A 20,945-nucleotide genomic window follows, 5' to 3' on the forward strand; every position below is an offset into this window, starting at 1 on the left:
AGATCAAACAAACACCAAGTCCATGAGAAAATGGGTAGATTTAGCTTGTGGTTACTTCTCAGCGCAATAGAAATAAGAAGTCCAGTACAGTCTTAGAGAAAAGCTTAGTGGGTATTAATTGTGTTACTGAACTACAAGAGCAAAGAGGTCAGAGTTGCATAGTGAAAAAAACAATGGATTTGTAGTCAAGGACATGGGTTTATATCTTAGGTTTACCACCTGGCCAAGTCACCAAAATGCTCTGGGCCTCACTTTCCTCTTCTCTAAAATTAGTGAGTTGGCCTAGATGATCACTAAGGTACCTTCAAGCCTTGGATGCTAAGACTAATTATAAATTCTTTTTCTAACACTCATCTTTTTCTTCCCCCCATGGATTCCATGGAATCCATGGGGGGAAGAAAAAAATGAGTGTTTATATATAAGTATGTATGTATATATGTATATGAGTATATATATGTATGTGTATGTATGTATGTACATACACACACATATATTTTGTGCCTCCATTTACTTTATATTATATTATATTACATTGTAATTTTAAGTCTACATTGACCTTACTATACAAACAAATGAAAACAAATCAGAAAATGACAAGTCATGACTTTGTATACTAGTTACAAATCTCAATACAAAAGATGAATATATTGAAATAATATTCATCATAATAAATTACATCACAAAATAAATATTATAATAGTCAATGAACAAAAAGTTCATATTTCTACTTTGAATTATTCCTAAATAATTCTAAGTTCTATGTTTTGCTAGTTCTGATCCTTCCACAGCTTTTTCTGGATTTGTTCCTCAAATATCTGCTTTTAGTGCCTGACAGTTTACAAATTTCTTGAATTTCTAAACATAATAAGGAAGAGTTCTTTGGAGGGGAAAAGAATGATTACTGAATGTAAATAATTTACCAACTTTATGTCTTCGTATGAAACTAGTCCAGTAATAATAAAAAGCACAGAGTCTTGGGAAATGATTAATTAGCAGATAAATTGTACCAGATGGAGAATAAATGGAAATATATCAGAGTCAAAAACACAGAAAACAATGTCACAGCTATAACAACTGGGAACAACTCTGGTGCAACAATAATGCAACTTTTTTGCAACAATGAAGCCATCAACTGACAAATTTATAGCTTTTTTTTAAAAATTATATTCAGGCCCACATTTTCAAGTACCACTACTATCCTCCCCAAAAGAGGAAAAATAAAATAAATTAAATCAATTTTCTCTCTTTACTCATAGACATACTTTAAGTCACTGCAGGCAAGCAAATATATAAAAGCTTACTACACTGATTTATATGGTAAAGGCTGATTATGAAAGAAATTCCATCACGCTGTTGTGAGCTTCAGACTCCTACTTCAGTGTTGCTTCCTAATACTAGCCAGTATAACAATAGGAGGACTTCTATGCAGCCAAATTCTCATGAGGTAAACATTTTACCCACAAACTGATTAGGCGCTATCAATTCCCAAGCTAGAAGAAGGAGGGTGGATGTGGAGTGAGTGGCAGCTCAACATTTAGTATCCCAGAAAGGAGCAGAAACAGAACAGGCCCTATCTAATGGTGGATAAACTTTGAACTTCAGTATTTCTCCAGTGCAGGAGTATACTACATGAAAAGTGTCTCGCAATGAAGAAAAAAAAGGATATTATTTTTAGTGTCTGAGAAAAGCATTTGTTTGAAGGCCATCAACCCAAAGGCTTCCTATTAATTTAATCCCTTATTGGGCAAAATGTCAGCTCAGGTCGCATCGAGAACTTAACGCTAAAACAATCTGAGCTTAATTCTATCTTCCTCATCCCCCCCCCAATTGGTTACTACTAAGGATAGAGTCATAGCCAAAGACATTTTCAATGTTTTCTACATTATCACTAAAAATGATGCCTTTATTCATTTTTTATATAGAATATATATTGGAAATAGAAACATTCTTTCACTGAGCTGCCTTAAGAAGTTAAAAGTCTATGGCATTATAAATATTGCTAATGAGTATACCACACTAGCATTACCAAGTGCTTACTATATGTTTGGTACTGACTTGGTGATAATCTATTTTAAATTGTACTTCTTTTCCCTAGGAAAAGCAGCGACAATCACTAGTACCAGTAAAATAGCCACATAAGGGGGAAAAGTACAACCGGTGAAAAGCGAAAAACTAACCTGGAACGTAAATGAATACTTAAGGTGAGATGACCAAAAAAAAACTTAAATTCTTTCTAAGGATTTAAGAAGTTCATAGTGTAAGAAGTGATCACAAAATAAAAACCGGGAATATAAGACAGAAGTCAATGAAAAAACTGAGTCAAACCATGACAATACCTGCCATGCAGTGAGACAAGAAGTACACATCAGGTGCCCACAAGGCTCAATCTTCACATCTTTATCATTTTCTGCACAGATCTTACAGAGCTGGAAAGTAGAGCCCATTTCACAATACAATTCATATTGTTCCTGAAATGAGACAATGTCAAAGTTAATACATTTCTAGCACAATCAGCTAAAACAGAATTTTCTTAAATAGTATTCCCCAAAAGTACCTCACACTAGGATACCAACAAGATTACTTTGCTACTTAATACATGTTGCAAATGTCTCACATAAACTTCATGACCATAACTTGGATTATATGAAATAATAGCTTTTAAAGATTTAAGCTTTTATTAGCATTTTAAAAGTCTATACTGCTACGGATTATTTAATGTTTCCCATTTTCCTTTGTAAAGGGATCAATTTTCCTTAACCAGTTACACTGACTTAAGAGAAAAAAAAAATCTATTTTAAATTAAATGTGAATATAGTATTTAGTTTATAAACATCAAATTCCTTTCACACTAAGTCATACTCATTTTTCAAAGTATTAAAGTATCATAGCTATTATAGATTAGTTTTGTCCTGCCTCAAATTATATAAATATTTTCTTCCCCTTTTTTTTGAACATTTAAAAAAGAAAAATATACTTGAAACCATCTCAATACTCATTTTTAAACCATGGAATCTGAAACAGTATTTCTTCTCTTTCCCCATTTTTACTTCAAATGAAAATAATAATTTAAGCTAGCATTTATATAGCACTTACTATGTGCCAGGTGTATGGGGTGTTCAGGGAGGACTAGCACCTTTGGTATGAGTGCTTGCCAAGCCCTTTTCAGGGCTGCTCATCTCTCTTGGGTATGTACCTTCACCCAACTGCCACCTGTGGCTCCAAGAAGCTACAGCATTGCAAAGCAGCCACACTCTGGTAAACCATCTCCCCAATGGGCTAAACCATGCTGAGGGTTACCAACAGGCCTCAAATCTTTCAGTGAGTTAGGGGGATATCTCCCCGAAGCATGTTAAAGCCTACCCCCAGCTGAATGAGTGGATGAGAACAATCTGTTCCAATGGTCATGAAGGCAGTCGAAGTAGGTGCTAGCAAATGCTTAGAGCTTAGTCAGGCATCAAAGACGCCAAGGTCATCCACCGCATTCTGGGCCACTGCCAGTTCTCTTAATTTTTGTCCTGCCACTAGACTTTTGATGTCTCAGGGAAAGACTGATGACTTTGCACAACTCTGCCTCATTTTTAAATCTAATTCATATGAAAGTCAAGATATCACCCATATTGTCACTGGTCCATCTGGAAAACAAAGGACAAACAACAAGAACAACAGAAATTCCAAGAGGGGAAGGAGGGGGAGAAAAATTTAAAATTCAAAAGCTTATGCAAATGATTGCTGATAAATCAAAATAAATTAATAAAAAAATTTTTAAAAAGAAATATAGAGAAGTGATTAGTAGTGGAAAGCTAAAAAATAAAATTGGAGTGATATATTATGAGGCAAGATACTAGTTTGACTTTACTGAGCAACTACAATGTACCTACCAATATGCTAGATAGTTATTATATTTTATACCTTGTTATAAGGTATAATAATAACCATCTAATATAATATAATAATAGATAATAAAAAAGAATAACCACTTCTCTGCTTAAGAGATTGTCTCTGTGCTCAAGAAGTTTATAGTCTTATTTAGAGAATAAGCTATACAACAAATAAAAAAAAGTTTAAAAACTGTTTAAAACATTATTGAACACAAGTATTGACCCCATTGGAAAAGAACAACATAACAGGTAATAAAGTCAACAAATTACCAAAGAGTTATAAAGGCGATAATTATTTAACAATGCTGGTAATGCATATCCAAAAGAGAAATTTAAAATCATGGGAAGATATATTAAAGAAAATTCCCTTTGACCCTAGGGACAGTTTAGCAAAAGAAATTATGAAACAACTGAATTGAATATATAACTTAATAAAGGTTGTCTTCAGGAAATAATGTGCACTGGTTTATTTAAAAGAAAAAAATTAAGCATATTATCACAACAAAAAAAAATTTAAAAGCCAGAAAAATGACAAAGTAGAATTTTTTTAAAAAAGGTGTGTTCAAATTTTACTGTCTCAAACAACAACTCAAGTCTTAAAATAGCTATTTATTTTTCAAGACTTGATATATAGAAGATACAAGTTAACTGTTTTTTTCTCTCAATTTCTTCAAGGCTTTCAGAAATCATCTATATTGTCTATATTTTAGGTTCTTTAGTAGACATTACAGAAAAGAGTGAGGATAATGGCAAAAAAAAATTAGGATTTATGTCACACACACACACAAATCTGTTCACACACTACATTAGCTTCACATAAATGCTATTCAGTTAGATATGAAAAGCAGAAGAAATAAAAAGTAGATGTTCTACTGGAAGGAGTAAAAAGCAAATGGCTAGCTACAGTTTAAAAAAGGTGACTTCTCCAAAATTATTACCTTTAAAAGACTTGAAATACTTCTATATATCCTATCACCACTCTCCTAATAATAATTACTTAGGATTTCCTTTTTTAAAAAAATCAAATCTATTACTACCCAACAGAAAACATGTTTCTATAAAAATCTTATTCCAAAGAGAAGAAATAAGAACTGAACAAAAACTCTTCTTGAGAATTTAAAGAAAACTGCCTAATTTTCTCAAATACATTCTTAAATTTCACTTAAAATAGCTCTGAACTGAATCCAGTCTTTTAGCCAGGATATTAATAATGATAGTTCATTTCTGAAACTCATACTAATTCTCTATAAAACACACAGTAAATGGGTTCACTAATTATATGTACATGCATCTGAAATCAAACATACCTGTGTAACTTTGATATGATCGTGTGGTGTAGGTTCACACAATCCCGTCAGATCAGGATTGTAACTTCGTCCATCAGGATATAGGTAGCTAAATTTTGAAACATAAAAATTATTGTTAATCTAACAGTAACAAAAAGGTTGAACTGCTTGCAACTACATTTATTGATCTCTAAATCTAAAATTGTCAAACATAATGTTCAAAGTTTCTTCCTTTAACACATTCCCATTAATAAAAATCTCTTCCTGGATGCCTAGCAATACAAGGTTCACTTGCAAACAATTCTCTATTTTCTTTCCCTCAAATTCTGCTATATTTAAAGTCCCTTTCACTTTAACATTCATTCACTCACTGATTCAAGAAATATTTGTTGAGTACTTATTATGTACAAAGCATTATGTGAGGCACTAAAATGTATACAAAGCATATAAGGCATAGTTCCCTGCTCTTATGGCTCAAATAGTCTGAATTTTAGTAACTGAACAGACATGAAATAAAGCAACAAAGTACATTTATTGTCAAGGAATTACAGTGTATTTCCTTTACATAGCTGAAAGTTTTACTCCAGAGGTCAACTGTTTTCTTTTGATATATCTGATTAATGTTAATATAGTCTTACTATGATATTTTAATGTGTTAACATACGGCAAAAATTAATAACGGATTTATTCTGTGTTCATGTGGGAGTGACAAATATGTAAAAATAAAATTTTTTACCAAAAAAAGAAAAGATTTCAAAAAACACATAGTTAACAAGATCCAATTGAAGATGGGTTGTTACCTTGATTTTTTTTTCTACCAACAGTAAAGGTTAAGAAACAGATGTTCTTTAAAAAGATCATGGGAAAAGGAAAGACTGTGTGTTTCAGTTGACTGCATATATTAATGAGTGTGGATGTGGGTGTGTGTGTGATTTGAAAGTTTTATGTAGAATACCATGTGCTTACTTCTATTATCAAGGATAGAAAGCCAGATTATGGAAAACCTACAAAGCAGCAAAGGTTAAACCAATTTCACTTCCCAGGCAGTGGAGAACCACTGAAGTCACCCCATCATGTTAAATTATTTTCCTGCTAATTCAGAAAACTATCCCCCAAAATGGTTACATATGTATATTTTGAACAAAATGAATGTCTTCTCTTTTCTACATAAAGATTATAAATACAATCCCCCCCCACAAAAAAAATTAAAAAAAAAAAAAACAAATACAATTCCCTTGGCAATGTGTCCCGGGGGGGGTCACTCTTATGAACAGCTTTGTGGATGACTTGCTAGAAAGAGCTAAGAAAATACTCAACATCTGGAAGTCACAGCAAATTACCTGGAATTCAAAATACACTTTTGAGGGGAAATTTTTTCCCCCAAAATAACTTTGGCAAAATGGAAAAAAAAATTATCTTTAAAAAGTGGAGAAACTTCAGTAGGAAGAAGTGTAAAGTAGCTGAGAACAAATTGCACCCAGTGTAATTTGGCAATCTCTCCCCTTTATATACTCAACTGTCACTCACTCTATTTCAGGTCATTGTTTTTTTTTATCAAAAAAAAAAGTTAATAATTTTTGTTTCTATATCATCTTAATTTCCAAATATATCCCTCCCCTTTTCCCCTACACAGTGAAGTATCCTTTGTAAAAACAAAAACAAAAACAAAAAAAAAACTTTTTAAAAATAACAAAGAGACAGAAAAGCAGTTAAGAAAAACAAAAATATTAGCTGAGATTGACAGTACAGGCAATGTTCCACACCCATAGTCCAACATCTCTGCAAAGAAAGAAGGGAGGTGTATTTCTCCATTGACATGCATAATTTAATTACAAAGCATGCCATTTAGATTTTGGGTTTTTTTTAATTTTGTTTTGTTTTGTTTACTTTTGTTGTTTCCACTGGCATTGCTTTAGTAACAGTGTATCCTTCTCACTTTCTAATCGACAATGGCAACATCTCCAAACTGCTCTGCCTTGCTCTCATTTTCTACCCTTCAATACCAATGTCAGTACATCAATGAAGAAACATTTTTAAGCACCTACTATGTGCCAGGCACTATCAGATTAATTTTCTTGATGCAGAAATAAGAATATATCACTGTCTTGCTGAAAAACTTTTAATGTGTCCCTCCTGCCTAGAGGACAAAGGTGAAACTCTTTAGGCCTGATAGCTGAGTCTCTTCATAATCTGGTTCCAATTTACCTTTCCAATATAATATTACACTACATAATGGTCATATGCCCCACACTCCAGTCAAAATGCACCACCTGTTTTGCCTCAGAGATATTCTCCTTTCTGGAGACATTTTCCCATCTCTGTGCTTTTTGCATATTCCATTCTCTCTACTTGGAATCCTTTTTTCTCTCTGCCTCACGTAATAATACTCCCTCACCCCACTTCATTCAAAGCAGAAAGGAAATATCATCTCTTCCATAAAGTGTGTAGAGAGGATGGTTTCATTTTTATCTTCATATCTCTAACACCTAAAATAAGCATGTCCACCAAATTCTGTAGTACTAAATCGAAAGATTTCCCTCCTCTGACCTCTCCTAAGAATTTGTTTTCCTTATGTACTCAAACTTGATTTTACATTATATTTATCTGCATACATCTCATCGAACTGGCTTTCATGTTTACTAAGAGCAATAACAGTGTCTTACACCTCTTTGTGTTCCATTCCACCTCCCTCATCACCCATCACAGGGCTTTATACAAGGTAAGTACTCAATAAATGCTTGTTGAATAAAATTTTGGGGGGTGGGGAAAAGGTACAAGCAATACTAATATAGGATGGGTCAGGAAGAGCTGGGCAAGATAAGGACCTAGGGATGGTGGTCATAGTTAACTACAATCTGAATGAGTGAGCCATGCAGTGCCATTTTGGGGAAGGAGGGAAGCCAACATGACCCTAGGATGTAATAAAAATAATGACATGCAAGGGCTGGGGGGGTAATTTTTTACTTTTATACCCTCATTAAGGTATTGTGTCCCATTCTGGTCATCAGACTTTTAAAAGGATGTGGAAAACCTAGAAAGGATTCAGAAAAAGAGTGACAAGGAAAATTAAAGGGATGGAAACTAAGTTCCAGAGGAAATGTTAAGGGAATTAGGGCTGGTGAGCCGATAGGGGAGAAGGCTACTCTCTTCAAGCACATGGAAATGAAACTGATCCACTGTTCTCCATGACTGTGAAGGACTAAACGAGAAGAAAGCAATAACAAAGGCAGCTCTCAATTGGACTTCAGAATAATCATTTCAGTATTTGCCAAAAATGATATATATTGAAATTGGCCAAAGTATTTTTAGAGCTTCTATCCCTATTTATGATCATTAAAATAAAATATCATCCATCCTGGATATTTTACATATTTATCTTCCTAAAAGCAACTAAACCCAACATCCCAAGTCCCATGTCATTCCTTTACATTTGATCATATTTATACATATATATTAATAATATATTAATAATCATTATATGGTTTCCAAAGCACTCTACAGAAATTATCTTGTTTGAGTTTCACAACACTGGAAGGTAAATACACCAAATTGCATTTTACAAATACGAAAAATGAGGCTCAAAAAGGTTAAGTAAAAAAACTTCTGCATGTTCTTGTGATGTCAGAAGAAGCAAAAGAATTCTGCTTTTTGCTGACCAATTCCAACACATCTTCTACAACACCATTTTGTAGCTCCTTACTTAAGTATGTGCATACACACAAACAAAGCTAGTGTCAAAATCATTTATAGCTACTACCCAAATCCAGTAAATATGTTCCATTTGGTCACAAACAGGTGGCAATTTGTTACAAGAAGGGGGAAAAAACACATCACACCAGAGTCTTGAAATGATAATAATTTTAATTTGTCAGAATGTTCTCAATTTAACTCCTGCACTGGACTACTTTGATAACACTGTTTTAATTTTACATTCTTAGTTTTTGAAAGATGGCAAAGTCCCATGGCTTCTACTGGGTATCACCTAGCTAAATATGAGATTAGCCTGGCTATGGATATTAACTATGAAAATGATAAATTATAGCAAAATTATCCCATCTATGGTCCATTTAGACCAGGAGTGGAGAAACTATGGCCAGCTTAGGTTTTGTTTGTTCGCTTATTTTTAATAAATACAAGATACGAATGGTTTTTACATTTTAAAATAAGGTTTATATTTTAAAATGTAAAAAAAAAAAAATTCTTCACTCACAGGTTATACAAAAACAGGAGTGACAGGTTTGTCCCATGAGCCAAACTGGGTTTGCTAACCTATAATGTAGGATCCAGGGCTTCTTAAACTTTTTCCACTCACAACCCCTTTAACATTTCTTAAACTGTGGGTTGCAAGTCAGTTTAAGAAGAGCTGAAACTATCACCTCTGATAAATATTCTCAGAAAAAATAGCCAATAATATCTACTAATAACACACGAAAATCCTTAAACATACTCTAGGGAAATAAATAAATAATTCAAATGTAAACAGTGAATTTAGACAAATACTAGTTTTAGATGCTCATTAATACTTACTGCTACACTGATTAATCCTAGTTATCTCTTAAAATCCATAGATGAAATAAAATAAATTCTTTTCCTTAAACCTTCCTATTCCTTCTCTTTTCCATGGTTGACCTAGGAATTTAATGAATCACTTTTTCTTCTACAACTCTGGTGGACTGCCTCATGCTGGGTTCACTGCTGAACAACTCAGATCATCTACGCCCTCTGAGCTACTCATCATAGAATTTGCCACAGAACTTAGCAAGGTAGAGGAAAAAAGGAAAAGAAAAGAAAAGGAAAAAGAAACGTGTGGTACTGAAATGGAAGGTGTATAGTATCTATTTCCATTGATAAGGAGTCTACTAGATTCCTACGGCTTTATGTAGAGTTAAGAGCATTATTAAATTGAGAAACAATAATAGTGACTTTTATATTGATAGAATGGTATGCAAGGTATGCATGTATGTATATAGAAATGTATATATATATGTATATACATGTGTAATGTATGTGTGTATACACACACACATACTTTGGCTTAGAAAAATAGAATATGGTTTTTTTTTATCAAGATGAGCTATTTGGACATCAAGCTGGTGTTATAGTAATAATGATGATAATAATTCTAACTAACATTTATATAGTACCTACCATGCACCAAGCACACTGCTTTACAATTATTATCTCATTTGATCCTCACAACAACCCCAGGAGGGAGGTGCTAATATAAATAATAAACCATGTAAACTTAAAAACTTCAAGATACTTCGAACATACAAACATATTAAGCTATACTAAAGGCAATAGCAAGAGTGGAGTAAAACAGCTACTTTTTTGGGGGAAACCTCCTTGTTATTTGTTTTGAAAATATTTCAGGTAAAACCTCTCTCAAAGACATATACATTAAGTCTCTCAATTTGTTACTAAACTCAATATTCTAAAATACATTTGTTTTGAATTAATTTAGTCAATTTGGTGGTTTTTTGGAGATAAATAATGAAAAGATCATAATGAATTTTAACAAAGGTTACTCTCTTCATGAACATATAAGTAAATGATGCTATTCAGTTGTTCTCCAAGATTCCTACAATCAAATACCTCACCTACTTCATGCATTAAAATTCATTCTCTAATTTACAATCTTACAAATAACAAAGAATGAATTGATACCTTTAACCATAAAATGTTTAATACTTACAATCCTTCCCTGCTACCATCAATCAGGGCTTGAAATAAAGGCTTATTGTGAGGTATGGTCTGTAAGATGTTACCATCTCCTGTGACATATCCAATGGCCCACTGTCCCAGTCGAGTGCAACTCAACCTGAAAATGTAGCTGAATAAAAGAAAGGGGGGAAAAGGCTTAATCTTTTATACAAGATTCTTATCTGTTAAATATATCCAGCAAAAGAGAATATATATTCTGATATGGCAGTAAGTCAGATTTAGGAGCCCTGGGATCTATTTTTATGTTTTATAACATGTTTTGTAACCTGCTATAAATTCCCAGTTCTTGATGAAATAAATGGTCACTGATAGTTTTCATTTACCTATTTCACTGAAGAAAATTAAAATTATATTTCTCAAGTAACTTAGATTTCTCAGACCAAAAAAAAAAGTGAGATATGCTTGCATATTAGCATCTAAAGAAGCAATATAGAACCTCATTCTGAACTATATCTTACTTATAATTTTAAAATAATATTTGGAGTTTTTTTATTTTATTAGGTAAATTGCTTTTAAAAATGATTTACTTTGCAATTATGATGGCCACTCTATTTTTTCTTTTCATGCAGAAAAGCTCCAAAATATCTCTAAATTACATTAGTGAGCAACTAAAATATTTGAGTTCATAGCAGCTACTTAATCCTGTCAAACTCAATATTTCACCTAAGTAGTCAAATTGTTCAGTAATATTAATCAAAGGAAAAGGCTAGCAGGAGACATTAGCAAAGCTTTAAATGTCTTCTTTATTATTTTAAAAATTTCAGACAATTTCTCTTCATAACTTTACAAAATGTAACATAGCAAAATATGTTGCCTTCACACTTGTCATATTCTTTATATTTGAATTTTATGACCTGTTAAACAGATCAAAATTGGGTCAATTAATTTTGTTGGATACATTTAAACAGCTTGACTGCCTAAATGTATCCAACTGAAATAAAAATCTTCTGATATATAACGGTTATTGACGAACCAAGTACTGTAAAAATAACTTTACAAGGCAATTAACTATTTAATAGTGGCTATGAAGTCTGAATTTAATCAACTTGCACACAGACTAGCAGAATATGATTGATTGATTCAAGCTAATTAGGCTTGGCCCCTTTCCCCAGAAGCAGAGTGGGTGAAGATATTGAAGTATAACTAACAATCACCAAAAAGACTGTCCCAATTTGGGTGTGCATTGGCTTACTCATGACTGAAGCATTTACAAAAGGCATATAAGTAGCTTATTTATGATTGAACATATAGGAACACATGCCCAGGTTGGTGGTAGGAAAGAGAGTAGACTAATCATGGGCAGTCTACAGTCTGAGCTTGCCTGGATAGCTCCTATTTTTCTCCTGAAAACCATGATAAAGCCTAGAATTAGGACAAATGGATCCTTGGATGGCTATGTCACAAAAGTGCATAATTCCCAAATTATAGTTAGGTAATTTCCTTGAGCGTGAACCACATCCCTTTCCCTAGAATAATAATTAAGGGAATTACTACAATGATATCTAAGAATGTTATATATAGAAAGGCCTATCATTCTATGATTCTTAATAACTACACATTTAACTCTAGGAAGTACTAAAAATAAAATAATACATATGGCCAGCATAGAAAATAGAAAAACAAAACCTGACGAGATAGGCACTTGAATGAAATAAAAACAATTCATCTTACCCACTGGAAAAGATTTAATCCTGGTTTAACCACACCCTCTCACCTCTTCTGGGACACAAAAATTTCAACAGGTCTCATCATTTCTGCTCTTTTGGAGTGCCCCAGATCTTTCTTTTCATGTTATGTCCATTCCAGAAGGAAGAACCATTAAAATGTTGGAGTGTTTACAATTTTTTGTTTGTTCTCCCACACCCCTGGGCATCGTGAAACAGTCAAAGATTCTAGGAGCCTTTTAAAATAAACTTTTCCAGTACTATTCCAAAATCTGTTCTTTGGTAAAAGCATTCCAGAAATCATGGCAGTATATAATTATGGGCACATCAAATATACAAAATACTCAAAGCAATAAAATCGTTGTGCCACAATACCTCCTGTTGAAGGTAACACCCGTTCTTCTAATATATAGCTCATTGGTTCAAAGCTTTAATGTTATCTAGGATGTCTCACTCCTTCTCACTCAACAAATCCAATCAGTTTCCAGATCTTGCCTTTTCTACTCTACACTATCTGACCCCTTTTCTCTACTCACATAGCCCTACTTTAGTTCAGACATTCTTCACTTCTCCCCTAGACTGTTGAAATGACATCCTCCTTGGTCTCCCTGCTTTAAATCTCTACCCTACTCCAATCCATCCTTCACACAGCTGCCAAAGTGATTTTTCTGAAGCACAACACTAACTATGTCACTCCCTTATTCAATAAACCTCAGTGGCTCCCTATTACTAAAAGGACAAAATAATAACACTTCTTTTAAAGCCTTGCACAATCTTACCCCTCCCATCTTTTCAGCTTCACTGCACATTAATGGTTCTACTCCCCATACTTAATGATTCAGTCAGCCAGTCAGTCAGCAAACATTTACTAAGGATTTATGTATGTTATACCAGGCACTGTGCTAAGCTGAGGATAAAAAGAAAGGCAAAAACACTATCCCTGCCCTTAAGAAACTCAAACCCTAGTGGGGGAAACAACATGAAAATAACTCTGTACATATAAGATATATACAGCCAAACTAGCCTTCTCTGTTCCTCACACATGGCACTCCATTTCCCATCTCCCTGCCTTTGCACTGGCTGTCCCCCATGCCTGGAATAGTTACCACGCTATTGGACTGCATTTGAATAAGCTTTTTTAAATAAAATGGTAAGAAATTTTTACAAAAGTGGCCCATGATAACTAACTCCTAGGCACTCTGTACCTATTTACTTTAAGAGAAAATCATTATGAAATAGGACTATTACTAGACACAAATAATACAATTCAACAAATGTTTATAACATGCAAAACAGTTGCACTTTAATGAAAATGGACTAAGACCACAATCAGAAACCTCTGTCCTGGGATGGTACTAACTAGCTGTGTGGCTATGCACAAATCATCAAAACACCATAGACCTCAGCCTCCTCATCCCTTTAAAAAAAAAAAAAAAAAAAGGCAAGGCTAGATCATCTATTTCCTTTCAAGACTAAAATGCTGTGATTCCAAAACAGCACAAAGGACTGAGGGTGGGAAGAAATGCATTATCCTTTTGGAGTTGTTTCTAACCAGGTGGGTAATTCCATGACTCTGGGCCCGAGTTTCTTTATACACTCTCCAGGGTCCACTCTAGTTCTAACATCATCAAGTTCTACAATTTTGTAATCACCATAGTGAGTGATAAAGACAGTTAGTTCTATGAAGTCTTAAAAAAGGGAGAGGTCAGCATGGGCCAAATGGTCAAGATCTGCATCAGGAAGGAGGTGGGCTAGGCCTGGATAGATAAAGAGTTTGGATAAGTGGAGAGAATACAAATAGTCATCCTAATTGGGAGAAAGGGAAGAAGCTAAAAGTCCTGAATCACGGTATATTCTAGGAAGAATGTGGACAATGGCCTGACAATTCTAGATAAGAATTGGGTGGTCTCTTCTTAACATTTCAGAAAGAAAAGTTGTAAGCTTAGCTCTCAATAAGCTTTTTTAGATCTGTAAATTTATCTGCTAGGGAACTAATTCCCAAAATACTTAGTATTTTTACGATATTTGCTTTCCCTGATTTCTTAATCTCACATACTTAAAAAAGTATAATACAAATACTTAAGAACTTAAGTATAATAAGAATACTTAAGTTCTTCTTAAGTATAATAAGAATACTCAAGAAAGTAGAATACAATAGTACCACATATACATTTAGATACATACAGTTTGCCAACAGACTAGCCCTTTGTTTACGTTTTTGTTCTCAGAACTCATTTAGGGATTTTAAGGCAAGCATATCAAAAGTGCAGCATGACTACCACCAGTCTAAGGCAGAAATAATTGGTTTGTCAGATTCAACAAACACTATTTTGATCCATGAAGATTACATCAATCCAGCATTTATTAAGTGCACTAGGTACTGATATTAAGCTCTGGGGATACAAAGGCTTTTTTTTTTTTTGCTTGTTTGTTTTTAAGGCAATTGGGGTTAAGTGACTTGCCCAGGGTCACACAGCTAGTAAGTGTCAAGTGTTTGGTCTGAAGCCAGATTTGAACTCAGGTCCTTCTGACTTCAGGGCCAGTGCTCTATCTACTGCACCACTTAGCTGCCCCTGGGATACAAAGGCTAAAAACATTCTGTGCCTTCAAGGTGCTCACATTCTAATGGAGGAGACAACATGAAGGCAACTATGTATAAATAAGACACCTACAAGATAAACTGGAGATAATTTCAGAAGGGAAACTCTATCATTACAGGGGACCTTAAATCTACTATGTGATTAACACAAGAATATTTGTAAATAGCTATAATTTTCAAAAATAAGGAGTTATTCTTGAACAATATAACCACAGATATCTCACCTTCCAGGTTTGGTACTGTATTTCTGTAGCCGTGCTTTGACTTCATCATATGTTAGAAATGCCATGTAACCAGGATGTGTCACAGCCAGAAAATTCCAATTCCGTAAGATGGAACCCCAAGGCTTTAAAATATAAAAAAAAGAAATTATATTAGTTGGAAAATGCTGTATATTAGTTACAGACACCAAGAATACATTCAATTAACTTTCCAATTTCTGCAGAAAAATTCTAGATCAGGCTGGGGAACCTGTGGCCTCAAGGCCACAAGTGTCTTCAGGTATGGCCCTTTGACTGAATCCAAATTTCACAGAACAAATCCCCTTAATAAAAGGATTTGCTGAGGGTTCCCCACTCCTCTTCTAGACCACTATAGTTAATGTGAGCATGTGGGGTAATGTCAGTGGTTCAATGTCAACTGGCATTGTAAAACAAGGATGCTGGACTAGGTGACTTCTAGAGTCCCTTCCAGCACTAATAAATCAATGATCCTAAAGTAAGATTCAAGAAGCTAAGACCTACGACATAATCTAATTTTGCAGGTTGAACAGTGCCTTGTGCATGCTAAAAGCCCTTAAAGATATATGCTGAATTGTCCAAGGTAAAAATGTGCAGCTTTCTTGGACTTCCAGTGCAAGTTCCTTTTGTGTAATTTCCTAAACAAAAAACAAAAAACCTTAAATTTGATAACACAAAGACTATTGGCTTACGTTCTTATTTAGGGGGGATTTTATAGATCAGATTGGAGAGAAGAGGTTTTATTTTCTTATTACAAACACAGAAATGGTTACAATGCCCTCATACCACTTAGCAAAGCTGCTCCACTTTTTACACTGAATCTCATGCAATATAAGAAACCTAGAGTATTTTTAAAGTTTTATTTTTTCCCTTTAAAACAACACTTTGCTTGAGTAAGAAATATGAACATCTTGTATTTTCTATTAATTGTAAATCGTTGGTGTTATCATCTGCAGTTTAGTATGTTGCTACACCACCATCACCACCACGACCACCATACCAGGGTGTGAATGGAAAAAAAAAAACAACCAAACAACAGAAATACTAAAGAGATGAAAGATTGCACCATTATCACACACATGCATTAAGGAGGAAATGCAATCAATATTTTTATAATGTACACATAATTTCCACTATATGTAATTGTCTGAAGTCTGATGGAGTAAATTTTGGACATTTATTACAGAATAAATGTTTAATTCTCTCAAATGACAAGCGAAAAAAGCTGAGGCTCAAATAAGTTAAATAATCTGTCCAAGTTCAAACAGGTAGTTTGTAGTTGAACCACAACTTTAGTCTATTTACTGATTCTCATTCTGGTACTCCTTCCTACATCACACTATTTCTATAATATATATAAGTTTGCCTTTAGTCAATATTAAAACTCAAGTATTAGGATAGAGATTGATTGAAGAACCTAGTGAAATTTTGCCTAGAGAAGACTCAGGGGGAACATGATAGCTGTCTTAAAGTATTCGAAAGGCTTACATATGAAAGAGGGGGTAGACTTGTTATGTTCAGAGAGCACCACCAGAAGCAATGAGTAGAAGATGCAAAAATGCAAATTTAGGTTGATGTTGGGAAAATCTTCCTGATAAACAGAATAACAAAAAAACAAAAAACAAAACAAACAAAAAAAAAGCTACCTTGAAACACAGTGAGTTGTCCTCAACTGAAGAATCTCAAACAAAAGTTAAGTATGTTACAACGGGAATTCCATTTCGGGTATGTGTTGCACTAGATGGCTACTGAGATGATTTCTAACTCAAAAATTCTATGTATCTATGACTTTTATTTTGGACCAAATCTGTGCTTTCATCAGTGTAGGGAATGCTTGGTGAAGAATTCCTTCTACCATTGCAGAACACTTTCTTTACAATTTATAGTCTTAAAGAGCTGCTAAATTTGTCCAATAGCTTTATTTTTTAAAGCAGCAATATAAGGATGATGTTCAGAAACATAATAGATTTTTAGTTTGAGTTATCTCACCATTATCTACTTAATCTTATTATGTGCTCCCACTCCTAGTTACCATAGCAGAAGGGGGTAAAAACAGCCACCGATAAACAATATTGCTTAAGGGGGGCCAGTAATCTATTTCTTCAATATTTGTAGGCCTGAGCTTCATTTATTTCAAGAAGCTGGCCTAATGTATCAGATTATTAGTTCTATCACAAACATATTCTACTTAAGATAAAAAAATAAAAAGCAATGTGGAATTCTGAGATAAAGTTGTAATAATAAATTCAACCTAAATGAGGGAAAAGCTCTTTTAATTCCAAGGAATGTTAATAGAGAATTGCTGTTTTTGTTTCTTAGGGGAGATATGATGCTTATTGTCATTAAAAAATTTACAAGGGATATTCTTCAAGGATTATACCCTTTGTGAGGAGAATAATAAAGGAAAGAATGCGTTTATAATAAAAGTTTTTCAACTTCTTTGACACCTCTTCAGGACATCTTATCACACTGAAAAACTACTTGAGGAGAACTGGAGTGATGCCCTGGAGAATCCTCACAAACTCACCATGCCTCTAACCCTGCACTAGAGATTCTATATACTTGGGGGAAGGGAAAATGAATTATTTCAATTTTCAACTTGGACACATGAGTCAAAATTGCATAAAACAATACTTGGGGAAAAAATCAACCTAAGTAAAACACTGGGGAAAGGCTCTTGCAAATGGCATTAGTTCCTCCCTCCCTTTTTTCTCTAGAAACAAGTAAGCTACTTGAGAACCATGTGGAAGGAAGAAAACACTTTGAACACAGAATAAAAATAAATATTTGGTCTACTCCCAGAAAAGGTCATATAAATTGATAAATCAATGTTGAATTTTATCAAGAAAATGCAAATATCAAAACACAAATGAAAAATGAAATTGATGCTGCAGACCAACTGTTACCACAATTAGAAAATGTTCCTCAAATAATAAAGAGGGCCAAGTTCTAACCGTAGAAATATCTATGTAATAGAATTTGCATACTATGCTTTCCTGGTGAAAATAACCCACTCAATACAGTCAGGAAAACATCTTGGAAAAAATTAAAATGTTTTGACTACTTATGTTTAAAGGAAGTCAAATGTCAGTACTTCCAACAATAATATTTTGTTTTTAGATTTTGAAAAAATTTGGTTGGCTAGCAAACTACCACTAGATCGTTTGGAAATTTTAAATAAAATAGTAATAATACTAACATGCTGAATGCTCTTTCTATCTTCCCAAATGCTACCACTTACCCAGATGAGTAGTTATGGATCAATTAAGTACGAAGCCTATCTTTCCCTTGGAGAAGTCTTTGAGCTAAAATTTATAACTAAAGAAGTTCCCACTAATATTGCCAAGGACGCAATGGGAATGAGAGCAACATGTTCCTATCATTTTCAAGGTAGAATTTTGAGTTTATTTTCCCATGCAAAAATATTAGTTTGAATAATAGCTAGCATTTATATAAGTAGTTTAAGGTTTGTAAACCACTCGATAGACAGTGTCTCATTTTACCCTCATAACTCTGGGAGGTAGGTGTTATAAATTTTTCCCATCTTACAAATAAGGAAATTGAGGGTGAAAGAGGTCAGAAGATCCACCCAGGCTTACAGTTAGTTAGATGTATGAGGCAGAATATGAACTCAGGTGTTCTAGACTCCAAGTTCAATGTTCTCTCCATTATGCTAACTTGGAGACAGAGGACCTGGGTTTAACCCCCAGTTCTGCTACTTATTCCGTCAACACATCACTTAGCCATTTCCTCCCCTGAAAACAGGGATATTACTTCTACAACCTAAGTCAGTGTGGCTGAATCAAATGGGTGGCACATTGTAAGTCACTAGGTAAATGTGAGCCGCCATCATCATCTCATCCTCATCCTCATCACCATCATTCTAGGATTAGTGTTCTACTTAAGGTAAATGTGAATTTAACAGGTTTATAATATTGTTCAATTTCTCAACAACCAGTTTTTCAAGACAGTAGTTAAAATCCAGTCTTTCAAATTGTATTTTAAAAAATATTTCTAAAACCTATTATACCTTTTCCTACCTCCTTAAATAACTGTACTAGGATGCTGACATGTGCAAGTATAGATAGACTAAGGACAAACGGTTTATTCACTGGTCAGTACTGTAGACATTTCAATTCTGCCTTCTCCCCCCATCCCAACTACCATTTAAATAATAAAAAATAATAAAAGCTTTCAAAATAGACTGCTTTTCATTCCTTCACAGACACATTGATGATCTTAGAGATGACAATACTGAGCAGCAAGAGAATAATTTTAATAATTTAATGTAATTAGTAACTTAATATGCTATTTAATGCAATCACCACAAAGGAATGACTTTTTATTTAAAAGGTTCCTTTTATCCCCAATGCAATGCTCCTTAAGAGAAACCATTCAATCCTGCTGATAAATACAAGAAAGCCCTAATTATAAGCAATCCAACCTTTTCTAATACTTAAGCTTGTGGAAGATTCTGAATCCAGAAGCAACTGCCAATTACCTCCACTCTCATGAATAAACCAATCCCTGGACACTTAGCATTGCTAAAGATCCAAAGATTACAATTGGTTGGAAATGCCCCAGTTCTCTAATACAGTCGTGCATAGTTAATCTATTTAGTTTGAGGTATCATGACAAAATACATGGAGCTAGTTTCTATGGCAGCCTGAACTAATAAATCTCCCCTTCCACTCCTTATAAACAGAAAAAAGAAGACAATGCCCTTGGTTCAACAGTTATCAAGGTCAGGTTTATCCATTAATTTGAAATTTGGTATCATGCCTATGATTTTCTTTCATTCACATATTCAATCATGTTTGATTCATTTCAAAGTAAGTGCCTACCATATGTAACCTATAGATTATGCAAAAGCTTACATAAATATTTTGGGCTCACTTAATCTACATATTTTCTTTTAGAATCAGTAGTCTAATGGAAGTTTTCCAGCCTCCGTAAAAAGTGTATGCCCACTATAAGGCTTCCTCTATATTATATCTAATCTAACCCAGCAAGCTTTTCTTAATTGTCTGTGGTGTGCCACGACCTGTGCTAGGTTCAGGCATAAAATGAAGATTTTTTTAAAAAAATGACACCTGCATATGAAAAATGTAAAAATTTAGGTTTGAAAGGGATAATTTGAGGAATAGAGAAAGACTACTAGTTAACTACTAAGGAAAAACTAGTAAAGTTTCTTCTTACACATGAGCCTTGAAAGTTAGTTATTCTAAGAGACAAAGGCAATGAGCATTCCAGGCAAGGTGGAATGGTGCAAAACTATTAGGCAGAGCAGGAGATGAGGTACTGAGTCTGGGAATCAAAAAGTAGGCACGTCTGGGTGTAACAGAGTACATGAAGGACCACAATGAAGTGCAATCCTTGGGTTGATTGCGAAGAGCTTTAAATGTCAAGTTGAATTCTTAATCAAGCAAGGTTAAGAGGCAATTACTAAAGATAAATCAGATAATTCCAACCACACAAAATTGAAAAGGTTTTTCACAAAAAAATCAACTTGTCTAAGAGAGGGAAAACAGTTAGCTCAGTGAGGAAAAAAAAAA

At 34.0% G+C, this 20,945-nt stretch overlaps 1 protein-coding gene across 7 annotated transcripts in view; it reads right to left on the reverse strand.

Annotated features, from left to right (window-relative positions):
* Positions 1-15,501, reverse strand: part of CBLB (Cbl proto-oncogene B) — a 109,534-nt gene extending 94,033 nt beyond the window's left edge. For all 7 annotated transcript variants that reach the window (XM_027867123.1, XM_027867150.1, XM_027867105.1 and 4 more), the window contains exons 1-4: positions 15,376-15,501; positions 10,860-10,997; positions 5,186-5,273; positions 2,337-2,468 (exon numbers count right to left, since the gene is read on the reverse strand). In XM_027867123.1, the coding sequence (XP_027722924.1) occupies positions 2,337-2,468; positions 5,186-5,273; positions 10,860-10,997; positions 15,376-15,440 (423 nt within the window). In that variant the 5' untranslated portion in view covers positions 15,441-15,501. The remainder of the gene's footprint in view (positions 1-2,336; positions 2,469-5,185; positions 5,274-10,859; positions 10,998-15,375) is intronic.
* Positions 15,502-20,945: the final 5,444 nt, after the last annotated feature.

Source organism: Vombatus ursinus, unplaced genomic scaffold, assembly GCF_900497805.2.
Source record: "Vombatus ursinus unplaced genomic scaffold, bare-nosed wombat genome assembly UNPS02001419.1, whole genome shotgun sequence".
Lineage (NCBI taxonomy): Eukaryota > Metazoa > Chordata > Mammalia > Diprotodontia > Vombatidae > Vombatus > Vombatus ursinus.